We start from the raw sequence: 25804 nt of genomic DNA, 5'->3' as shown, positions 1-25804 counted from the left end.
ATTATTATATATTATTTTTCAAGTTTTATTACTCGATTCAGCATGTTTAGAGAATGTTTAATATTTTAAAATGATAAATTGAATGTTTACTTACATTGGTATAACCAAAACAGATTTCAAAATTGAGGTGTTGAACATTCAGTGAACATTGAGAAAATAACATATTCGGTTAACGTATGTACACTAAAAAAAAAAAAAAAATATATATATATATATATATATATATATATATATATATATATAACAAAAAGTCAAGGCAGCAAATGTTTATATGTTGCTTTATTTTATTTTAATGCGTTAATCAGGTTTCAACTTTTTAAGTTTAAATTATATAAGTTGAAATGACTTGTAAAAGTACACTTTATTCTTTCATTCATTTTCTTTTCGGCTTAGTCCCTTTACTAATCAGGGGTCGCCACAACGGAATGAACCGCCAACTTATGCAGCGGATGCCCTTCCAGCTGCAACCCATCACAGGAAAACACCCATACATTCTCATTCACCCACATGCACAGACAATTTAACTTACCCAATTCACCTATAGTGAATCTTTGGACTTCTGGGGGAAACCGGAGCACCCGGAGGAAACCTAAACAGCCAGGAAACATGCAAACTCCACACAGAAATGTCAACTGACCCAGCCGAGGCTCGAACCAGTGACCTTGCTGTTAGGCGAGAGCGATACCCACTGCGCCACTGCTTTGCCCTCGTTAATTTTATTCAACTCAAAATTTTAAAACAGCTATATATTTTTTACAGTGTAAAACAGGAAAGTTCTGGTAATGTTGTGAAAAAACATTCTTCAGTAAATAGAAATTTAATTTAATTTCTTACAACCCCAATCAAAAAAAGTTGGCACAGTATGGACAACGCAAATTAAAAAAGAAAGTAGTGGTTTCTGATTTTACATTGACTTTTATTTCATTGCAGACGAAACAACAAAAAATTATTTAATGTGTTTCTCATAATTAAATTAAATTATTTATTTCGAAATAAACACGTGTTCCAATTAATTTTTTTTCCTTCTGATTTGGTGTTGTACTTATTTGGGCTTTGATAAGGTCAAAAAAAAATTCTGTAAAATTCTAAAAACCTTCTTTGAGAAATGTTATTTTAAAATTGTAGTTTAAAAGTGGGTCATAAAACGCGAATCTTACGTGGCCCACCTTTAAATAAAAAGATGTGGTCCAAATACAACATTTGATATCTGGCCCATGTCTTATGTGTTGCCTTTAAGACGGTGCCACCTCTTCCAAACACAGGACTAGTTTGGCCCACAAGCTGTATACCAGTGCCGGATGAACGCCTGCTGTATGGAGCCAGATCAGTCTCTAAAATTATACATTTAGGAAATAAAATTCATACACGCACAACACGATTCATTTGTACAAAATCCAGTTTGTAAATTCAAACACACAACTCTGGAATTCACAAATAAAAGTCATAGATATTTTCCCCAAATGAATCAGATTTGTGTATTTTTTGTGTATTGTTTGAATCGTGTTTTGAAGTTATGAATTCGATTTGTGTATTTTTGAATCATGCTTTGAATTTACAAATTGGATTTGTGTACTTTTGAATCGTGTTTTGAATTTACAAACTGGATATGTATATTTACCAATTGTGTTTTAAACTTACGAATTGGATTTTGTAAATGTGAATTGTGTTGTGGATGTATGAATTATATTGTGTAAATGTATTATGTATTATTGAGACTGATTTGGCTTCATACTGCTGTGCTAACTTTATGACAAATCTGGGCCAGAATTCTTTGCTACCTGGGAAGCAACCCCTCCACCCCCCATTCATTGTCCCACAACACCCCGGGGGCGGGGGGGCTTTAGGGTCACAACTGAAAATTAACAACCCCTGTTTTAAGCGTCCATTTCGAAATGACATTTCGATGATGGGAGCAAACATTTTTAGAACGTTTTTGTTCGCTGCCTATAGGTGTTGTTTACTACAGCCCATATCAGTTGTTGTTACTAAGCACAATGGCATTAAAAGAATGACACTCAGCTGTACAAATTATTTTTACCATCCACGGTGGAGTTCAGAAATGTAATAGGAGCTGCACATTAACCCCCTTGACAGCAGTCGATTTGAAAATCTATATGTAAAATGCCTATGATGAGGATAATGAGTATATGGGAAGCAACAAATCATGCTAATATGTGTTGAGAAGCGCTAATGTGAAAGGTGATCGTCTAGTTAAAGGCTGTCACAAATTCCAATGTGCTGCAATGGGTGTAAACTGTCATATACAGCAACGGTTATAAGCAGCATGTCTTCATAGGGCTTTGAATTAAGTGAATTAAGACAAACATCTGTTTTAATATTCTAAATTAGTGGGAGCCAATAGCCTTGTGGTTAGTGTGTCGACACATGGCACCTAGGTGTTCACGGCAACCTGAGTTCGATTCCTGGCTTAAGGTCCTTTGCCGACCCTTCCTCTATCTCCCAATACTTTCCTGTCTCTAAATCTCCACTGTGCTATTACAATAAAGGTGAAAACCCCTAAAAAATAATTATTAAAAAAATATATATATTCTAAATTACTCAAAGTGTATTATGTGTTTCTGTCAATGCATGCATGTAAATGTATAGTAGTTTTTGTAAAAAAAAAACATTCTGACAATGTAAATTAAATCAAAACTATCTGCAATGACAATTTTATCACTTCTTAATAATAATAAAAAATAAACAAATAATATTATAATGCTAATAATATGATAATAAAATAAATAATAAAACAAATAAACAGTGTGGAAAGTTTTTTTCCATTTACTCCTGTAAAATAAAAAAATATGCAGTGTTTTTTTCAGTGTTCTTTCCATAAATTAATTAAAAATTAAATAAAAACATTGTGCATTTTTTTTCTTTCTGTTTACTTCTAAATAAAATCTTAATTCTGAACGTGACACAATGACATGTCTTTATGTGAAAGTTATGTTAATTTGTTTTGTGGTTGGTGTGTGTGTGTCATTGGTCCATTAAAAGCACTGTTACCATGTGCCAATGTGTGAGCTTTGAGGATGGCAGAATATTTCAGTTAGACCACCTGTGCATGAAACATAATATAGTGCGAAATCATATGCTGGGAGGGTATTTGTCAAGCCATGCCTGTCAACAGCTATACATACCATAACATATAGAATGTATTTTAAAAAATAATCAAAATGTATATAAAAAAACAGCATTAGCATTAGTTGCGTTAGTTGAATATCTGTTACATTATAAACTATGGTTTCAACACCAACTGATTTTATCCTTTTCCTAATATTTAAAAAGCATATACTTTAATAATCATTATAGATAATTTTCCTCAGAAAATGTTAAACTTAGCGATATCTCTCTAAACTACATAACGTTACTTATGTGTAACTGGAGTTTCTCTCGAGTTTTTTTTTTTTTTCTTCTTTTTTCTTTCTTCACTTTCGTCAATTGGTGATGTTTGTTCCTCGCCATAGTCATCACTGGCTTGCATGGTTCGGGACTTGTGGGGCTGCACATCGATATATTTTTGCCCTTCAGTGTTTGGACTTTCAGCAGTGAAAATTAAACCACTCTGAACTGAACTAAACTAAACTAAACCGAAAACTGGACTGACACTGTTTCAATTTACAATTGACATTTATGTTAAGCTGCTTTGAGACAATACACATTGTAAAAGTGCTATAGAAATAAAGATGAATTGAATGGAATAAAATTAGCTGATAGGCTAAATGATAGCCTACAATAGTTTTTGATAGGTGTGAAATATGTGTGTACGTTTCTATACGCTTTACAAAATAAGATTATTTATAGCAGCAGATTTAATAACGTTATTTTACGTCCAGAAAGAAAAGTTAAAAGGATTCTAACGTCCTTACTCGCCCTTAACAACATGGCGGACTGTGTGTACGCCTGTATCGACTAAACGAGTCGCTTTTAAATGACGCAGCAAATTTTACCGCACATGAGATGACAACAGCACCGCAGAGACAGCAGTTTAGAGGTACTTCACTCTTTCATATTTGTATTTCTGCTATTTTTTTTTAAGTAATTTAACACTTATCACCAACATTTTACGACGTATGGCTTATTTAAAATCCCCTGGTGTTTTGCGTTATTTTAATATATTTTGAAGCAGCTGATGTTTGTAAAACTGCTGAGGTGTATTTGAATTATTATAACGTTATGTGTAATATAACGTAACGTTACATAATGATAATAAAATGAAATTATACTTAAACGATTAAACCAAATAGCTCATTGGAAAGTGACAGAAAATATATAAGGTAACATTATAGCGTCCTCGCCTGTTTCTCAGAAACCTTTTTAATGTTATAAGTTATAGCGTTAAACTTGCCAACGGTAACGTTACAAATTGTGTTTAAATCTGAAGCAAATGGGTGTTATTACATTATTGTGCATATATAATTTTGTTTTGAGCAGTAGGCAGGATACTAAATCCGCACAGTGAGTGGAATCTTTTAAATCAGTTCACCTAAAATATTCACTGATTGAGAGAATTTCATTCATTTAAAAAGATGGTTCACAATTCTTTTATTATTTACTTACTCTGACTACATATATTTTACTCTTATGGGAGTTTCTTTTTTCTGTTAACAAACAAGAAGATATTGTCAATCATTTTCATAAAGCAACATCTATCTAACTTACAGCTATTTATGCTATCTATTGACTTTCAAAGTTAAAAAACATAGTTTGGAAGTTAGATGCTGACATCGACTGGTTGGTTAAAAACATCTCTCAAAATATCTTCATTTGAGTTTAGCAGAAGAACGAAACTCATAGGTTACAATTTGCCAAAGGTCAGTAAATGGCAGAATCTTAATATTTGGATGAACTATCATTAAGTGATTCTTAAAATGTTCACCACTGAAATGTGTAATATCCATTTTGAAATCTATGTACCTGTAAATGTTTTTAAATTATTCAGAAACAAAGTAGTGCAAAATTAGCAACAAAGTGATGAATTTTAGGAACATCGTCATTAAAAAAAAAAAAAGAATGGTCAGTTATTTTTTTATATTAAACTGAAAAAGATCTCTTAACATTTCTTTATTATGTTTGTTGCTGGTTCAGGATTTTCGCATCAAATGGCCGCTAGTATGGCTGATGAACCTGCAGTGCAGGAGAGCCACCACGAATGTGCAAACAATGAATATGAACCTGCAAAAGATGAAAAGGAGACTTTACAAACTGGAGAAGTAGAAACAATGTCAAAAAGACAAAAAAAGAAGCTTCTTAAGAGTCAACAATGGGAAGAACAGAGAGAGCTTCGCAAGTATGTGCTGTAATGTTGTTTTATATATATATATATATGTGTGTATATATATTTTATGTGTGTATATATATTTTATGTGTGTATATATATTTTATGTGTATATATATATTTTATATGTATATATATTTTATGTGTATATATATATTTTATATGTATATATGTATATTATATTTTAATATTATATTAAAAAAATTTTATTGGAATGTTTTCATTTTTTTATGTAACTTTTAATCTCTTTTTAATTTATTTATTTATACCCCCACACAGAATCTTCAAATGCGCAGAAATCCGCAGATTTTAAGCCCATCATTCTATTTATTTACTTGTGTGCAAATTTATATTTCTTCATTTTTTTTTAAATAAAATTTTAGCGATATTATTGACTAATATGAAAATGTTCATTTGATTTATTTACAATACAGTTTGCAAAGTAATATTTTCTGTCTTTTAGTAAATTTATTGAATGAAAGACTTTATATGAGAGATATTATATGAGAGAATTTGTTTACCAAAAAAGTGGATCTAACTGGATTTGCTTTGTAAACATTAAATAAGTTAAAAAGGTATTATTTTTTATTTCATATATTAAGTGTGTTATACAACCAAAATCATTCTGCTTAAATCTACAGATTTTTAAATAAAATTCTGTTCTGAAATGGCAAAAACTGTCCCGCAGATTCTTTCTGCCCCTGTTTATACCTTTTATACCTACTCTATTTGTTTCCAGGCACCATTTTTAATTTAATTAATTTCTATCTAGAATTTTTTGATTAAATATATATATATTTTTTTTCAGCTTTATTTAATTTTAGTTTTAGATGGGAATAACAACATCATTCAGTAATAATCATTTATTTACCTTCATTTATTATTTATTAATTTAATCATCAATTATGAGGCACTGGGTAAAATTGTTTGGTATACTGTTACACATTCAGTAAACTTCTCACGTGTATATACATTTTGTTTTCATTAATTTCTTCATTCAGTCACTCAATCATTCAGTCAGTCTTACTTTGCTATTGTCTGTTAGAGTGTAATGTATTTTTCCCTGCTTGCACAGGCAGAAGCGAAAAGAAAGAAAACAGCAGAGGAAATTAGAAAGACAAGCTCAGGGAGACGATGGAGTGGAGTGGACAGGAAAGAAGCGTCTGCGCAGGTCAGCAGAGCCCAGCTCTCTCCGACTGATCATTGACTGCAGCTTTGATAACCTCATGGTGCTCAAGGTAACTCTACGCATTCACAACAGCCCTATATCATTGACACAAGTTCAGTGACATGCACCTCACACCTTGCTCTCTTTCGTAGTACAATCAGTTTCACAGAGAAATCTTGTTGAAAGTTATTTTAAAGAGAAGTCGCTGAATTTAAAAAGCATACATATACTTTATTATGGTGTAGGATGTAAAGAAGCTTCACAAGCAAATTCAGAGGTGCTATGCTGAAAACAGACGCACCCTTCATCCAGCCCAGGCAAGTGTTACCTTCATATAGATCTGATGATGATCTTTAAACACTTCAAGATTAACTTTGATTAACAACCTGTTTCCTTCAACAGTTTTACCTCACGAGTCACGGTGGCCAGTTAAAGCAAATCATGGATGAAATTAATAAAGGCTGGGTTAACTGGAAGGTAAGATATGAAATGACACCACTAATGGTAAATATTACAGTAATTTACCTTATTTCACACTTTTTTAAAAGGCATCATTCATCAAAAAATGTACATTTCCTGTTAATTTACACACTCTCAGGTCATCCAAGATTTAGGTGACTTTTTGAGTCATATAATGGCAGTCAATGGTTACCATTTATTTAGATTAAGAATAAACATGTGCATACAAACAAGTCCAAATCAATTTCTCAGTGTAGAAAATGGAACATTATTTACACAATATTATTAATTTCCCAACCTGGGTGATCAGTCCTCGGTGTGTACAGAAGTTCAGCTTCTAGTTGCTTGATGATTTATATGCAAGCATACACTGACACACAATAATAATGATTCCTTACATTTGTATAGCATTTTACTGGACACTCAAAGCGCTTTACACATTTTTGGGGGGAATCTCCTCATGCACCACCAGTGTGCAGCATCCACCTGGATGACGTAAGTGCATCCATATTGCGCCAGACCACACAACAGCTGATTGGTGGAGAGGAGACAGACTGATGAAGCCAATTATAAAATGGGAAGGGTTATAAGGCCATGATGGACAGAGTCCAGTGGGTAAAATTGGCCAGGGTTAAACCCTTACTCTTTTATTTTTTTTTTTTTTTTGTGAAGGACATCCTGGGATTTTTAATCACCACAGAGAGTCAGAACCTTGATTTAACATCTCATCCGAAAGATGGCTGAGCAGTATAGAGTTCCTAGCAATATACTGGCGTCTTAGGACTCACGCAGACCACAGATTAGCGCCCCCTGTTGGCCTCACTAACACCATTTCCAGCAGCATCCTAGCTTTCCCATGTGATCTCCCATACAGGTACTGACCGGGCGCAGCCCTGCTTTAGCTTCAGTGGGTGACCATGTTAGAGTTGCAGAGAGCTAGCTGCTGGCTACTCAAGTTCATTGATCAGAATGGTGTCATCACTGTAAGTGTAATTTTTATAGCAATTTCTACATCTTGGACAATCACAGGTTACCATTTTGGCAAAAATTAGCATCCTTAATCTTTTGTCTCCTCTTTGTCTCTTTTGTCTGAGAGTGCGCTCACATCTACATCATGAAGTGACTGAGAACTGTTTACCTATAGGCTGCGTATTAATGCTAATAATAATCTAATTAATGTTCAATCTGTTGCACATGTATAATTAGGAGTCACTGGGATTGTTTTGGATTTGTTTCTATGTGTTAATTTTTCTTCTCAAAAACGGGTGACCGTTCAATTGCATTATACAAAACATCAAGGACCATGGATTCAGCTTAATCTTCATTCATTTACTGGAGAAAAAAACCCTACATTTTCAATGGCCTGAGGGTGATTTTGCTGTAAATTTGCATTTTGAGTGAACTATTCCTTTAAGTATTCTGACCATAAATTAGATTTTTTTTATAAAGATTTTTTATTATGTTATTATAATACATTTTTTATATTACCATTTGTATAACCAAATTACAGTTTGGCTTGTGTATACAAAACTAATGCAAAATGAGTACATCAGTCCATAATAAATATGTAATTCAATGCTCAGAGATTTTCTTCACAGACTTTTTTTTTTTTTTTAAATATGTCTGTCTCACACACACATGCAAGACATTAGGTCTGCACAAAGCTCATTTTATAAATAGCAGATTTGACCTTAAATGGATAGATCGCCCAAAAATGAAAATTTACCCATTATTTACTCACCCTGTTATTCAAAATTTCAAAACTTTTTTAAGTTTCTTTTTTTTTCTGACGAACACAAAAAAATATCTTGAAAATGTTGAAATGTTATCCATTGGCATTATATGTAATAAATAACTAAACAAAAAGCACTGTGCATTTATCAGGTGTGCTTCACACAGGTAAGTGGGCTTGATAACCACCTGTAGAACCACAAAAAAAAAAAAAAATTCCCCTCTCCTAACTCTAGCTCTTAATTTTATGAGCACAAACACTTCCTTTGTATATCTAGCACTTCTTGTGTGTATTACCTCTTCTTGTTGAATTGATAAATACCGGCTCGTTTGTAAGTCGCTTCGTCTGCTAAATGTAAATATAAAAAGAAATACTATTGTAGTCAATGGTTACCCGTTTCCAACATATTTAATTGAGATGTGTTTGCAGCACTGGTATAAATATATTTAAGATATGGATTCTGGGAAATGGGAACCCTTCAAGCATTTGATGTAAATCTGTATGTGGTGCAGGATGTCCATGTCAAAACGGATGCATTTCATGAAATCCTGAAGAAGGAGGATTTGGTCTACCTCACCTCAGATTCACCCAATGTGCTGCAGGAGCTGGATGAGAACAAAGCCTATGTTATCGGCGGTCTGGTGGACCACAACCACCATAAGGTGAGAGTGTCTCACAGTTACTAAGTGAAAAACTAAAAGAAGATCTTTCTTATTAGGGCAGTACAACATATCGTTTCAGCATCTGGATTGCAATATGTGCATCTGCAATAGTCACATCGCAGGATATGCAATGTTGAGTTGGGTTTATAGTTGACCAGGAGCCATAAGTTTTTGTTTTTCTTTATAGAGGAAGTCTGCCTGTGTTTTTAAAGCAATCAGGCACAAGAAATTGTAGCAGTTGTAACTTTAAAAAAGATAATTTATTTATTATAGTTTTTGCAGACATAAAAAGACAATGAACAGACAGACAAACCCATCATGTAACAATAATCTGTGCAAAATGTAAAATTAAGCATGAAGCAAGGAAAAAATGGCGACATACGAGACGTATATGACCTACAAAAAGACACCGCAATTTAAATAAAGAGAGAGAAAAGAAAAAAAGCTTACAAGTCTTCAGAAATTAAACAACATTATTAGTCTTTATGTTGTGTTAGAAAAAGAAAGACTGGATCCCACATTTTATCAAATTTTATCAGATTTCCCAGAAATGGTATATCTAATTCTTTCCAAATGTAAAGTGAAGGTGATTAAGATACATTTTTGTTTATTATTTATACAATGAAGTTGGTAGATTGTTTACATTACAATGAAGATGATGCAGTGTTTATTGTTTTTCTGTTTCTTTACCTGAATGCTGTTTAACAACCATAAAGCAACCTTGTTTGTAATTTGTTTTATTATTTTATGCATGATTCAATCCTCTTATGCTATCAGTCTGAATTAATGAACACTTTCCAAGTACAGTTATTCAAGGCATAAGATGAAACTTTATACATACACCATATCAGAGTATCGACTTGTTTTAGAACTGATTCAGTTGCCTTTGGGAGAAATGACAAGGGCATGACTATACAGACAATAAGAAAACATCAGTTTGCAACAGAAATCAGTAAAATGATCTGTTTTTAAGGTCTAAATATAAATGGAAGTAAATGGAAGCCTCGAACCAAAAAGCTTAAAATGGCTGTACCTGCTCGTATGTGGAGAATAAGGTGAATATATAAAATATAAAGAAAATAAAGTTTTGCAAAAAGTTTCTTTATTAACTCCATTTACCAATGTGGTTTAACTATCTTCCATACTATAACATATGTTTGTAATTAAAAAAAAAAAGATTTTAACTAGGCCATTTGTTTAAAAAAAAAAACCTAGCGTTTAGCCTTCTATACATCTGTAATTTAATTCATAATGGTCTTAAAAAGGTCTAAAAAAAAGTCGATTGATTGATGAAACCTGTAGAAACACTGAATATTTATTTCAGTGAAACAAAATATAACAATGTCAGATGTTTAATAACAGAAGCCTACTCTATTCACCAAGGCTGCATTTATTTGATCAAAATGCTGTGAAATATGACTATAGTTTAAAGCATAGTTCTCAAACTCGATTCCTGGAGGGCCTCAGCGCTGCACAGTTTTGCTCCAACCCTAATCAAACACAGCTGATCCAAATAATCGAGGTTTTCAAAAGAGTCTGTTTTAATATATTTTAAATGATCATTTGTTCCAGTGATTCAAAGCTGAATTATCAGCTTCCTTATTTCAGTCCATTTCTTATTCTTAGTCTTTTTTACTGCAAAGAGATTTCAGTTCACAACATTAGTAAACATTCACACTTTTACTGCTTTTGCAGTTTAAATGACCTAATCAGCGATAAAAGAGGAAACACAAATGTCTTCATGACAGCAACAGAACAAAATGTTTCTTCGCATTATTAATTTAATTCCTTTTATATCAAAACTATTGACAGAAGGAAGGGGTGTTCAGGCAAGATTTACAATAAAAATAAGTCTTTAAAGTCTTATTTTAGTCTTATCCTTATCAGCAACAGAAAACAGTTGCCGTTTTTTGTGGAATTAATTACATATTATTAATAATTGATTAATACTTTTATTTAGGATATTGATTAAAAATGACAGAATAAAAATTGGTCTTTATATCCTTATCTTTGTTGTTTTCTTTTTATCAAACAACACTGCAAATCTGTAGTCAGATTAATAAAATGACTTATTTACTGTATAAAGGAATCATGGCACAATGAATAATGAATTTAGCTTTGCCATCATCAAAGACTTTTATCATTTTCAAAAACATGAAAATAATTTCATCAGATTTTATGACTGCTTATGCAAGTTCTAGCCAAATTTTACAGGCCCTGCTTGCAAGAATAAAAAAACTATTTTATTTTTAGCAGATCTAGAGTGGAAGCTTCTCTAAAACACTTTATTTTTATATCACACATTTGCTGCTTCGCTAGTTCAAACTACTTATTTAAAATTACCTGAATCAACACAATTCAACAGTTTTATTCAACAGTTTTATTATTTTTTTTTACTTAAATTTGTAAATTTAATTAAGTTGTGTTGAAACAACATGAAGGAATTGTGTGGAATCCAGCATTTTTACAGTGTTGCTTGATTACAGGGCATCACATTTAGCCTTGCACAAGAGCTCGGCATTGCCCATGCTCAGCTTCCACTGGGCAGTTTTGTCAAGATGAACAGCCGCAAAGTGTTGGCTGTCAATCACGGTGAGATGACCTTCCTATACACTAAATATCCAGTATTCTGTGTAAAATACTACAGCTCTAAATAAATCAATCCATCTGCCTCTTGCTGCAGTTTTTGAGATCATCTTAGCGTTCCTGGAGAAACGAGATTGGCAAGAAGCTTTCTTCACTGTCCTGCCGCAGAGGAAGGGAGCCGTACCCATGGGCCAAGAGAACACACTCGGAAAAGATGAGGATGAGGAAGAGTCTGATGAAGATTCAGACTCAGAACATCTAACAGAAAGAAGAACAGACTCAAAGGACCAATCAGATAACAAACAAGAAGAACACAAACTTGTGCCAAACCAGTCAGATTCCAATGGCAAAAACACAGTGTAGAGATTTATATTTATGCATTTTCATAGTTTTTTTTTTAAAATGGCTGTTTGTTTATTTTAAGTTCAATATTATCTCAGTTTGAGATATGCAAAAGTTTGACTTGAATGTGTTTTTGTTGAAACAAATTGATTGGAAAGTAAGAATAAAAAATAACAAACGACAAATGTGTTGCTCTGTGTGGAAAAACTACAACAAAACGGAGCAAAACCACAAAAACGGCTAACAATAAATCTTTCTTTCATTGTGAATATTTGATATCTCTGAGAATCTGTTTTTTTTGTGCACTTCCTATATTGTTCTAAATCACATTCTTGTAAGGAATAGGCTTTTTAAAACACAAAACTTCTTTTTTCTGGCTAACTGAGAAACTGAATCTGCAGTTTTTATTGTTCTGCCACAGAGGGATTTGTACCTGTGGGCCAAGAGAACAAGCTTGGACATGGCAGGATTCAGATGTAAGCCAGCCAATATCAGAAAAGAAATAAGACCACAGACCAATCAGACAGCAAAAGGGAGGTACAGAAATCTCAAATTCCAGTGAGAGAAATATAACCTTTCTTCTCTCATATTTCAATCCAGTTTTGTTCTTAGTTTAAATAATCATTGCATGCATTTGAATAATTATGTTGTAGTAAATTTGATGAAGACAACTGAAATAAATAGGATTAAGTCTTAGTATATATGAATGTAGTGACAGCCTATAATATGAACACTCACTGGCCACTTTATTAGGTACACCTCTTCATCTGATTGTCTGCACTAATGTGGCAGAAATTAACATAGTAAAGCAAATATTGTTAATGTTGAGTTGATCTACTGCACTGTAAAAAAATATATAAAAATCTGGCTGCCTTTTTTATTTTAATCAAATTAACTTAGTCAACTCCACGTATATTACTCAAACTGAAAATTTGAAGATCTTAATTTTTTATTAATATTTATTTTTATTTACTATTGTTATTAAAATTAGAAAAAAAAGTATTTGTAGTCTGGACTTGTTGTCATTAATTGTTTTACAGTGTGTTGTTCAAACTGAGCATTAAAATGGGGGAAGAAAAGTGGTTTAGTTTGCTCTAAACATGGCAACGTAAAAGTGAGTTCATATATCTTTCACAGCCTTAACTCTCAGTACAATAGAGCACATTGGGCATGAGCTGAAACGAGAGATTTGCATATGCATCCAAAAATATCTCTGATACTGTGTGGATATAGACCAAATTACTCTAATAAACATTATTGTTGAGGATTTTAATTTAGAGAGAAACTTTTCATGCATGAACTTTTCATGCAGGGATCATTCATTTCTTTTGAACACGAAACAAGATATTTTGAAAAATATTAGAAAGTAACCATTGACTTCCATAGTGGGAAATACTATGGAAGTCAGTGGTCACTTACTACTTTGTTCAATAGAAAGGAAAAAAAAAACTCAAACTGGTTTGTGATAGGTAAACGTTGAGTAAATGAGGACATATTTTTTGGTTTTGGACGAACTATCTCTTTAAATGCATTTCTATAATTAAATTTTGTTGGTATTTTTTAAAAACTACATGTCCTCTAGATGTCACTATACACCTTATTTGCACCAAAAAGTTAATTAATTGACACTTCAAAATTTTTATTTTGATTAAATAAAAATGGAAGAAAATGGCTAAAGATTTGCTAGAAACATTCCTTAATATTGTTGAACCAGTACAGTGTAATCTCTGTTTATTTATTCTATATATATTTTTATTACTTTTTGAGTGACTATTTTCCAGTTCAGTTTTCAGATATTGAAACATATTGGCACTGCATCACTGATATCTAAGAGGGAGAGAGAAATAATAAATAAATATGATGCAAAATGTGTGAGAAGAATAAAAATGTGAACTTAATATTTCCTGTTTAATATAATGACATTTTCAGACACTTACAGTGCTTAATCCTAAATGATAATCATGGTGTATTACCACGTGGCTTACCATCCATGACTGTCTTTTTTTTTAGCTCAAACCCCCATCTGGAACTCTCTTCCATTGAACACAGCAAAAGTGCCCGGGGCTTTAACTGTTTTCACGAGGAAGAACAGGTTTACAGTTTTTGGTGCTTTTTTCCCTTTAGGCCAAGAATGCAACCAGATACATAACAGTTCATGTTAGATTTAAAACAGAAAAATGTATGCGCTAATTATGTCACCACACTCACAAAAATTGATCAGATATGCTGATGTAGTAATTCATCCAGCATGATTGTTTTTGATTCTGAAAGTCATATATATCCGGAAACAAAAAACTGGAAAAATGTCTTGCTGCTGAACTGTTATGAGGGGTTAAAGAATCTCGGAAAGCACTTTAAGTTTAAGCACAATAGTCAAATTAGATAAAATAACATTTTTAGTAGGATGATTATTGATGTAGGGCAACATGGTGGCTCAGTGGTTAGCACTGTCGCCTCACAGCAAGAAGGTCGCTGGATTGAGCCCCAGTTGGGCCAGTTGGCGTTTCTGTGTGGAGTTTGCATGTTTTCCCCATGTTGGCATGGGTTTCTTCCGGGTGCTCCGGGTTCCCCCAAAGTCAAAGACATGCGCTGTAGATGAATTGAATAAACTAAATTGGCCGTAGTGTGTGAGTGTGTGCAAATGAGAGTGTGTGGGTGTTTCCCAGTACTGGGTTGCAGTTGGAGGGCGTTCACTGTGTAAAACATGCTGTATAAGTTGGTTCATTCCACTGTGGCGACCTCTGATGAATAAAGGGACTAAGCAGAAGTAAAATGAATGAATGAAGAAATGAATATTGATCTACGATTTTAAATAAAATCAGATCCTTTGATGATCCTTTTAACGAATAATAATAATAATAATAATACCATTTTATTTGTAAGGCCGGGGCTCGAACCGGCGACCTTCTTGCTGTTAAGCCTCAGTGTTAACCACTGAGCTACTGTCGCCCTAAAGATCTTCTAATAAAAATGTAATCAATTTATTTTTTTGCATCGTGTTTTGTTTTTTATTTACAAAACCATTATGGTCATAAATTGATGTAAAGAAACTTTAAGGCACTTGTTTTTAAGCTTAATCGCAAAGTCAAATTTTTAAATGTTCTACAAAATTGTACAAAAATAAAGCGGACAGTTCTCATATTATCAATATTTGTTCAAAATTTATAAATTAATTGAAACAGGATCTTTTAAAAATTTTAAAAAATTATTTGATTACCTTTGTTTCTCTCTCTCTCTCTCTCTCTCTCTCTCTCTCTCTCTTTCATTCATTTTCTTTCGACTTAGTCCCTTTACTCATCAGGGGTCACCACAGCGTAATGAACCACCTCTCTCTGTCTCAATTCAATTCAGTTCAGTTCAATTCAATAATTGCTATATTACCAAAGCATATATAAATGCCTTAATAAATAATTTAAATAATGCATTTATAAATAATCTACATGTATATTAAAAAGAACATATATTTCAAAAAGAACATGGTAAACACTGTAAATAGTAGTAGTAAAATAATATTTTGATGGTCCATTTGAGTATTAGTAGACTGTCTGCTTAATAGCTGTTGATACTGCTCCTTCAACAGACAACTGACTATAAGAAACTTTGCAAGTACATGTCAACTTACACTAACCCTAATCTAACAGTCTACATATAATCTAATGATAATTAGTTGGCATGTACATGCAATGCAACTTAAATTCAACAAATGAACCATCAAAATAAAGTGTGACTAATAATGGTACTAAATAAATAATAAAAATTAATAAATAATAATAATAAATAATATTCATAATAATAAATCAGAAGAAACTGTATATTTAACAGTCAACATTTATGGGTAAACAGTAATAATAAATAATAATAATCAGTATATTTGCAATGATGCATTTATAATAACCATGTGTGTCTCTCTCTTTTTGTCTCTCTCTCACTCTTTTAATGTGTTTTTAATAACTGGTGCAAGTCACTTTTTAGAATAAACATGTTTACAAAACCATTACGAAACCATTACGGTAGAAAAAAACAAGAGATAAGTTTGACTATTTTAAAGAACTTAAAAGATTAAGCAATTACAGAATATTAAATCAGTAGCTAAAATAGATTGAATCATCAGATTGCGAAGAAACACCCGGATTAAAAACTGGAAAGTTGAGTGCGCAGTACTAGTAAGGACCTGTGCACGACTGCGCAATGGAAAGCTGCCGTTCAACAGGTGTCTTTCCTCTCTCCCAGCATTTTCACAACATTTTCATTCACACCGTCGGAGGAATCATTGGAAATCCGCTCTTTTTTCTTTTTCTTAACATGTCGTAGGTGTTAAAATATTATAAAGACTGGATGACTGGATTAAAACTTTTTTTCCCGCTTCCACTCGAATTGACGCATGGAGAAACGCTCGCTTTCACCGAAGGATGTCGGTCTTTTTTAACTTAAAATGAATTAATCCTAAATCTCTAGTGTTTTTCTTAAAATAGAGTGATTTTTTTTTTCTTTATTTCTTTTTGTTGTTGCACTGGACGTCTTTGTGTATGGGAATGTTCTCTTCTCCAATGTGTGCTGTGGGACTGGATCTATGATCGATGTAATTGAATCAGGAGTGCCATCTCTCAACATGGACGCTGTTTTGGCATATTAATAATGCGCTTTACATTGACATCGACATACTGACAACTCGGGCTCAGGAGAAAAGTCTCAACTGGAGGATGATGAAGGCAGTTTCATATATTCTTGCTGCGGTGATCTGGAATTCAGGTGAGCCCTTTCACATATACTGTAATTAATACAGGGTAATTGGAAACTTTCTAGAGCTAGTTGCAGGATTTGGGGTTAAACGTTTTGGAAAAATAAGCTTCACAACACGTTTACGGTTGTCTGATATTACAGGAAGAACTGGTTCTCATGACGAACTGCGTGTGTGATTCAGTGTGACAGACAGGCGCTCCCTGCACACACACACACACACACGTTACGCAGAGTCTTAAGGAGTGTTTTTTGGGGTTGATGAAGTTGTAAGGGTGTGATGAATTGAATGGTGTTGTCAACGTAACTTACATTTACATTTTTAGAGTGTTAGAGCTATTATTTCAGCTGTAATTGTGCATTAATTTAGGGTTAGTGGCTCTGAACATTTAATATGTGTTCTAGACTCTTAAGACATTTTCCTGCATCGACATTTCTGCTGATTTATGAACAACATTCATAGGTTATCACCATTTGATTTTAGGATTTAGGCTCAGTGCTGTAGTTAGGATATTTGGGGCCCTGGGTGAGCATTTTCTGGGGGTCCTTTTGGAAAGGGACTAGCCATGGGACTATAACTGTTTTCAAGGTATTCCGTGGTTTGGAAAGTCAAGGTTTTAAAATCGCCAATATTTTATTATATCGTTCCTACGGCATACGAAAGTTTTTCTTTTACTTAAATCTTTGGGTTTTTTAGGACAACAGTATCTCCAGCAGAAAAAATATCCAAAGATGCTGTTTTAAATTGTTAAGAAGGCAGTGTTTTTGAAACTAATGTAGACAGCAAAAGTCATTGATTCATTATGAATTATTTAGCCTGACATTTACTGTCCCAAAATATTCTAAAGGTTTCTCAAAATAAAATATATTGTGTTGAATAGGAGAAAAAAGTAGTTTTTTACACAAACATTTTAAAAGAACTTATTTTAGAACAGTAATCACAATACCATAAAACTGATATTTTTATTCAAGATTATCATACAGTCAGAATCATTTATCAGCCCATGCCTACAAGAGACCCCTTAAATTGTCAACTTTTCCCACTATTGACAACCTTGAGGTTGGCGCTTTAAACCACTTGCCTATTATTTTGAGATGGTTTGAGACTATTTTATGATCTAGTTTTTGTGATAATTGTGGTCTTTGGAACCAGCCAGGTACCTTGGTTTTAAACAGTATTATTTTGAACAGCAAATACTTTAGCATTTATTAAATTAGCAGACACATGTATCCAAATCAACTTACCAGTTAGCACAGGTTGCATTTAGTGACTTAAAAACAATGAATCCCATTGCTATTTGTCATTGTTTTTAGATCCATTAAATGATACAGTTTACCTGTAATACTAAATTACTACAGGTATATATAAATAAATGATCTGTAAAGTAATGTTATTACATATTATTGTCATTTAAAGTCAATCATTTATTTTTTAGCTCTTTATACAACAAAGATTGTTAGTACACTGTAAAAACTTTATTTGTATTTAATGTGTATTTAATGATTCACAACTGTTTTCTGTTTATTTATGGTTGTGAATTGCAATATGGGTGGTTCATCTCAGCTATGTCGAATTTTGATGTTGAAAATTCTATTTACAGTTTAAAAAGGGACTTTTATTGACATTTTAGGTCTATGAAATGATATATATAGTGAAATAAGTCTGTAAAATAGCAGAAAATGTACTGGCAGTTTAATATAAGGTATTTGTAGCATATTATGCAACACTAACCCCTGACAATATATCACTTTAAACTATTAAAAATGTTGATAAAAGTCACTTTTTCAATCTTTTTAAGGTTAAAAGTTGTTGGAAGAACTATCAAGGTATCATAATGCGATTCAAAAGCATAATGGGAAAAATAAAAACCTAAATCCCAAAATGTGGAATTGGGAATATGGGATTACAGATAGTTATTTTACAGTGTACCTTAGCAGTAATGTAACGTAAACAGGTATGTGATAAAATCATTTATATGCAAACTTTAAAAATGAGGCAAATCTAAATTTGGCAAGACAACAGTGGCATTATTCAGTTCATTATAAAACAAGTTCAAGTGAATTTCAGTGTCAAGTTGATGCAAGCAAGTCAAACATAGTCACAAGAAACACAAGCTCCACCAGACAACAGAAATGGAGAAAAGACACCTTAAGAGAAACCAGGTTTATTCAGGGGACCAGTTATTCGCTGGCCAGAAACAACAAACACAAATTAGGTGGAAAGGAAGAGTTGTAGTCTGTAAAAAAAATATTAGCATTACAAATTAGATCTATTTTTGCTTTTATTGGCCCTTGATTTTACGTAGGATTAGACAAGAAGCATTAGAAGGATGTTGACTCAGGAACATGGCATACTGGAGTAAATCAATGCATTGTGTGTGACAGTTGACAGAGGATCTGTGCCAGAAATCTTGTCAACATGCATGTGTCTGAAATACTTTACCATTACTTTTGTTCATTCATGTGAGATGGTGACAAAGTTCAATCCAGACTTAAAATGACTCAGAAACGTAACATTTGAAGGGATTAAAGGTGAACTAAAAATCCAAAAACACCTTTTCAGACTGGCCTTCCTATTAAGTGTGCAATTTATAGATTATATGACCCATAATCCTAAGAAGCTGCTGAATTGCAAAACAATACCAAAGTAATGTTTCTTATTCATGGCCCCATTTACATTCAGTACATACAGTAACATCGTTTTGAAAGTGATGGCAGATTACATTTCACATTTTATTTATGTGATCAATAATTTCTCATTTCTTAATTTCTATTTTGTTTCAATCTGTTTAGCTGTGAAAAAAACGAAGAAATCGCTTAGAAAAATCTCTGTATTTTCCATTTAGTTACAGATTTTCAGTCACAACAAATGCACAATTTTTTACACCGTAAAAAGTGATTAATTGCTTAAAGTGAGCAAACCCATTGCATTAAAAGCAACAAGTTGACTTTACTTAAAGTAAACCGAAATACTTAGTTGACTTTGACAAAGTTTACTTAATTATAAGGCAACAAGTTTACTCAGTTTTCTAAGTAAGGTCAACTAATCGCTTTTTATAGTGTAGTTATCAGATCTTTTATATATAAAAAAAATCTTAAATTTTTACTTCAACCAGTGCTTACTTTGTAAAGGAATAATTCCCAGAATAAAACTAGGAAATAAAAGTTACTGTGACCGACGTGCACCAAACAATTTCAGTTTTCCCGGAGCATGACATCGTTAAACGGTTTTAGCAAAACCCATCACATTTCTGAATGGTCTTTAATTATTATTTGTCAGTCATGGATAACAAAAACATGTCGCTACAAACATAAATTGTATGAACAATTACTATTCAGTTCACTTCACTATTATGTGCCAAGTGAAAAAAATAAAATAAATGACATACTCTGTATAATATTCAAGAAGAGCCCACAGTTACCTCTTGTGTCATGTTTTATGGGCGATTTGAGATCACTTTGCTTCTGTCTCCTGCTATCTTGATCCATTCACACAGTTTCATCTTCTTAAAATCTCTTTTGATCAGGCTCATTATCAGATTTACTCGTGGTTTTAAAGCCTCTTTGCCATTTTGAAAATATAAATATTATTTAGGCAGACCATTATGCGATTATTTGTTTTCGCTGCTGACTGCACCAACCAATGAGGGTGATTGTAAACAGTAAGCTGATTGGCTGAAAATATTGTTTAGGGCCAATAGGTAAACGTGACATGCTTTCGCTTGCACTCATTTACTCTCTTTCTTTCTCTCTCTCTCTCTCTCTCTGTCTCTCTCTCTCTCTCTCTCTCTCTCTCTCTCTCTCTAGTTTATTTATAGGAGAGAGGATCTCGTGCTTACGATTGACCACTGGTCCCGCATTAGCTAACATGTGATTCACCAATTGGATGATTCCTAACTCACTATAAATAACCAGCGTTTCTTAGCTTAGTTATCCTCATCTTGATGAATCTCTCCTTCCACCCCAACTCCTCCTCCCTTTTACTTGATGGGGCGGCACAGTGGCCTAGTGGTTAGCACTGTTGCCTCATAGCAAAAATGTCACTGGTTCAAGTCCTTACCAGGCCAGTCGACGTTTTTGTGCGGAGTCTACATGTTCTCCCCGAGCTCGCGTGGGTTTCCCCCAGGTTGTCCGGTTTCCTCCCTAAGACCAAAGACATGCAACATGCGACCAGAGTTTTCCAGCCCCGAAAACGGAGCATTTTGAAAACGCCAAGGAGGCCGTTTTATATTTAAAATGCTGCTGCTCCGTATCACTGTGGATGAGGGAAAACGGAGACGTCTGAAAATAGAGGCATGGTTGCACACATTTGCCCATCTGAATGGGGCTTTTCCTCAATATCAAGTTCACAAAGTTCAGTCTTGCATCCTTTCCTTGTAAGTTCAGACTTCGCAAGTTTGATATGGAAAACAAACTCCAGAGGATATGGTTAAATCTTAAAAGGGAACAGTGTATTTTTCAATAATTTTTCACTATCTTAACAATAAAATGAAAACGTGTAGTAACTGCCCGAATAACTGCCTATTTTTATTTCGATATTAACTTAACAGACACTAAAAATGTTGAGGCGTCGTGTAGCTACATATTTATATGACTGTATGCATTTTTATAACAAAATGGAGCCTATAACAAAACTGCTTCCTTTCATTTTTATTGAAAATACGAAACACATCCTCTCTTTTGCTGAATATCAGTTTTAATAATCAATAATGGCCATTATAAAAGTATAACTTACAATTTATACAGGAAATAAAGGCAAGCAATCAGTCAAATGTGCAGAATCAGTGTACGTGGTTACATAAATTAATGTATTTTCTTTGCGCTCAGCCAAAACACGTTACCTGAGAACAAGGAATAGAATCAAAAAATCAAAGAGTCGTTATATATAGACAAGATACTGAGCATCTATACTGAAATGAGATCCAGCAGTAGATCCCTGATGAACTGTCCGATGTGCGCTGCTCCCACCTGGGGAGGTGTGCTCAAAGCACCCGCTGACTGCCTGCAGCTCAGATGTCTGCATACGCTGTTTTAAAACATAGTAGTGTAAACGGGGCCTTAATCAGCAGTATATCTCTCCATAGCAATCTCTAAGTTGTCATTAGCCATAAGCAGGGGAATTCTCGAGATCTACCTGAGCTCAAACTCCCCTCTCGCCCTGCAAACAGGAGGGAGCCCCAGGCTTGAGGATCTTCAGAGCTCAGGGCTCTCTCCCGGGACAGCATGCCAAACACGCTTTATAATCAATCATCAGCTGAGTGTGAACTCTTGAAAAAACAGCAATCGACAGGAAATATTACGTGTTCATATATTCCTGTCGATTGCTATTTAATGTGTATTATTAAAGTTATTACATTGTTATTATAAAAGTTATATTTTACAATATTACTCTTCATGCTGTATTTTCTTCAGTGTGTTTATTTTGCCTTTAAAAGTAAAATTCAGTTTTCAGTAAGTTCAGACAATATTCAGTCGGAAGACAAGTTGATATTTAATTTTGCGTGCGCGCTCTTTGAATCCGAGTGTTTGCTTTTGCTCGTCTGCCGCCCGAAAGTAATTAGCCTTGAGACATATAACGAGTCGAGCAGCATATCTCTCTCGAGTCCACAAACGCTCTTCCAGACACCTGTTTATCTCTCACCGCACTTCCTTTCTCTTATTTTGTGATCCATATCTATTCCCGTGTCTGCTTCTCTTTCTCTGTTCTCTGTGTCAGTTCAAAAGAGTGATAAAAAAGGAAAGGCTCACGTTACATATACTGCAGGTCACTGATGACCTCAGCTAAACTTTTACTGCAGGTATATTTCTCCTAAAGGTGTTATTTCAGTTTTGTTTAACAGTGCCTGAATAACAGAAGCTGTATGATATATATGTTTATGGGATGGTCGTTCTGGCCCTTTAACATTTGATCAAATCTTGGTTCTGTTAATTATCAGTTTCAGTATTTTGTGATTCACAAGTGTTTTCCGTTTATTTACAGTTGAGAATTGCATTATGGGATGTTGATCTCTCCTCTGTCGACTTTTGATGTTGAACATTCAACTCTACAGTTTAACAAAGTGATTTTATGGACATTTTAGTACATAATAGTGTAATGTATAAGAAATAACATAGAGAAATAAGTCTGTAAAATAGCAGAAAATGCACTGGCAGTTTATTACAAGGTTTTTGTAGTGTAATATACAACACCAACCCAGACAATATATCACTTCAAACACTGTGCTAATTATACACTGACTATCATGGGGTCAACTTTTTTGGTAATGTAAATGTTTTATTTGGATCACATGCTTCAGTGGATCACATGTTTGTATTTATTTAAGCTAATTTAATTAATCTAATTTATTAATAATACCTATTTAAGTTTTCAGAGTTTTGTGTGATATTTAGTGTATTCTGACCTACACTTTCCTCTGATTAGCTATTCCAGACTTTACTGCAGGTCAAACTATAGAAACTATGCATCTAATTCAACTATAATTTTAGGCTAAATGCAGAAACAAACTGCTACTAGAAAAGTGTCTTGTGAACTCTTACGTTGTGTATCGGTGATCTGATCTGGTGGTTTCAGACTGATAAATAAATGTTTTCTCGCATGGAGTGATTGTGCTTTCATAATGGTATGAACCATTATAGGGGTGGGCAAATGTATACTTATATTATCTATTATTTTCATTTTTAATGTTAGTTTTTAAGATACAGATCAGAGCAAACTCAATTTCTCACTATTTAGAGGACTGACCCCCTATACATGTTGTTTTGACATCCTTCAGGGGGGATCAGGCATTAATTAGGGGGGTCAGTCCACCCCAAACCCCCCTGTAACTCGCACCCTGACTTTAAATGATTAAAAATGTTAATAAAAGTCACTAAAAATTAAAAGTTGTTGGATGAAAAATCTAAAGCCCATAATGCAATTAAAAAAGTATAAATAAAAAATAAAAACGTGAAGCACAAAATATGGAAAACTGCTAACTTATGAATATTTTACGGTGTAGTGTCTGAGCTCTTATATAACATTATTATGAATGTTTCCCAAAATGAAATACGTTTTAATCACCATTTACTCACACTCAAGTGGTTACAAACCTTTACCCATTTCCTTTTTTCTACTGAACACAAATGAAGATTTTTTTTGAAAAATGTTATAAATCGGTATCCATTAATTTCCATTGTAAGAAAAAATATAGTGGAAGTCAATGGCTGCTAGTTTTCAACATTGTTTAAAAAAAGTCTTCTCAGATGAGTTTGGAGGGTGAGTAAATGGTGGCAGAATTAAAAATGTTCAATGTTTGTGTTTTTAAATGCAACACAGAGCAAGACATTTTAAAATTAAATATACAATATCATCATAAGTAGTTTTAATACACACACTAACTGGCCACTTTATTAGGTACACCTTGCAAGTTCTGAGTTTGCTTTTAGAAGTGCCTTAATTCTTCTTAACATAAATTCAAATAGGTGCTGGAAACCTTCAACTTTGATATATATTGACAAGATTGTATCACATAAGCCCCTTTCACACATACAGACCTTTCCGGAAAATTACCTGCAATTTTCCAGAAAGGTCTGTATGTGTGAACAGGCCCTTTTTGAAAATACCTGTAAATTCATTCCGGCAATTACAGGTAATTTTCTGGACTGCTGCGCTGTGTGAACGCAGAAGGAAAATTGCCAGAAAGCTCGTGTTCACGATTAGAGCATTCTGACGTGAGACATCTACTCCAGTCAATCAGAACATTCAGACGCATTCACATCCACGTTGTTTATGAAAATAAAAGCCTTTGAATATTTTTCCAGACACATTTAGCTGCTAGATGTTTGTCAGATAACGTCTCCATGTTCCTTCTTAATGCCAACTGTGTAAAAATATCTATAAAATGCTTATGATAAGCTGTTGTTGACGCGTGTGCACGTGAAGCAGCCGGTGAGCGCCAGCACACACACATTATGTACATCTCGAAATGTGAAAGTGTTCCTCCATATGTTTTCATCGAAGTTGTTCACAATACTTATCTATCCACAGAGTTTGTAATGTAGTTAAATGTTCACAAATACAAGAGTAGCCGGTTAGAGGTCATTTCTGATATCGGAATGTATTGGTATTTTTGAGTAGATGTGTGAATGCTCTTTTCTAAAAAAAAATCCGTAACATCCTTGCCTGTGTGAACAGCGCTTTTTAAATCTACAGGTAAAGTCGTTCCGGGAATTTTCCGGATATTTACCCGTATCAATGTTTGAAAGGGGCAATGGTTTCTGTAGATTTGTTGAAAATCTCCTGTTTCAGCACATCTTAAAGCTGCTCTATTGGATTAAGATCTGGTGATTGTGGAGATGATTTGAGTTCAATGAACTCCTTGTTAAGTTTAAGAAAACCAGTCTGAGATGATTTGAGCTTTGTGACATTGAGCATAATCCTGTTGTAAGTAGCTTTAGCAAGATGGGCACACAGTGGTCATGAAAGGATGGATATTTGCCAGGAACAATACTCTGAATTGAATGAATGACACTCACTTGGTATTAATGGGCTCAAATAGTGTCAAAAAACATCCTCGTCATTCCCCACCATTGCACCACCAACATGAACTGTTAAAGAGCCCCTATTATGGGTTTTGGAAAATTACCTTCCATGCAGTGTGTGACTCAACTCTAAATGGATGAAAACATCCGGATGAGGTTTAAACCTAAAAGTGCACCGTGTTTAAAACTATTGATTCCATTATATGAGTCATCTTGAGTTTAAATCTTTAGCCATTTTGTATTGTCGCCAACATGAAACATTGTCGTATATGAAGTGCTGGACCCAGTGTTGGACCCAGTATATGAAGTGCAGGGGA

At 33.7% G+C, this 25804-nt stretch overlaps 2 protein-coding genes across 3 annotated transcripts in view; both read left to right on the top strand.

Moving 5' to 3' along the window:
* The first annotated feature begins 3944 nt into the window (after positions 1-3944).
* Positions 3945-12465, top strand: trmt10a (tRNA methyltransferase 10A). Its single transcript, XM_056462747.1, has 8 exons — positions 3945-3997; positions 5092-5293; positions 6357-6519; positions 6695-6766; positions 6852-6926; positions 9153-9302; positions 11789-11894; positions 11986-12465. The coding sequence occupies exons 1-8, from the start codon at positions 3964-3966 to the stop codon at positions 12249-12251; spliced, it is 1068 nt and encodes a 355-aa protein (XP_056318722.1). The 5' UTR covers positions 3945-3963; the 3' UTR covers positions 12252-12465.
* A 3928-nt stretch (positions 12466-16393) lies between these two features.
* Positions 16394-25804, top strand: part of nectin4a (nectin cell adhesion molecule 4a) — a 46970-nt gene continuing 37559 nt past the window's right edge. The window contains exon 1 of one of the 2 annotated variants that reach the window (XM_056461142.1): positions 16394-16979. In XM_056461142.1, coding sequence (XP_056317117.1) covers positions 16931-16979 — 49 coding nt within the window. In that variant the 5' untranslated portion in view covers positions 16394-16930. The remainder of the gene's footprint in view (positions 16980-25804) is intronic. The other variant, XM_056461141.1, reaches the window with a different exon arrangement.

This window comes from Danio aesculapii, chromosome 7 (genome assembly GCF_903798145.1).
Source record: "Danio aesculapii chromosome 7, fDanAes4.1, whole genome shotgun sequence".
Classification (NCBI taxonomy): Eukaryota; Metazoa; Chordata; class Actinopteri; order Cypriniformes; family Danionidae; genus Danio; species Danio aesculapii.
The sequence above is the reverse complement of the archived record's forward strand: the minus strand, read 5'-3'. Positions and strand labels throughout refer to the sequence as shown.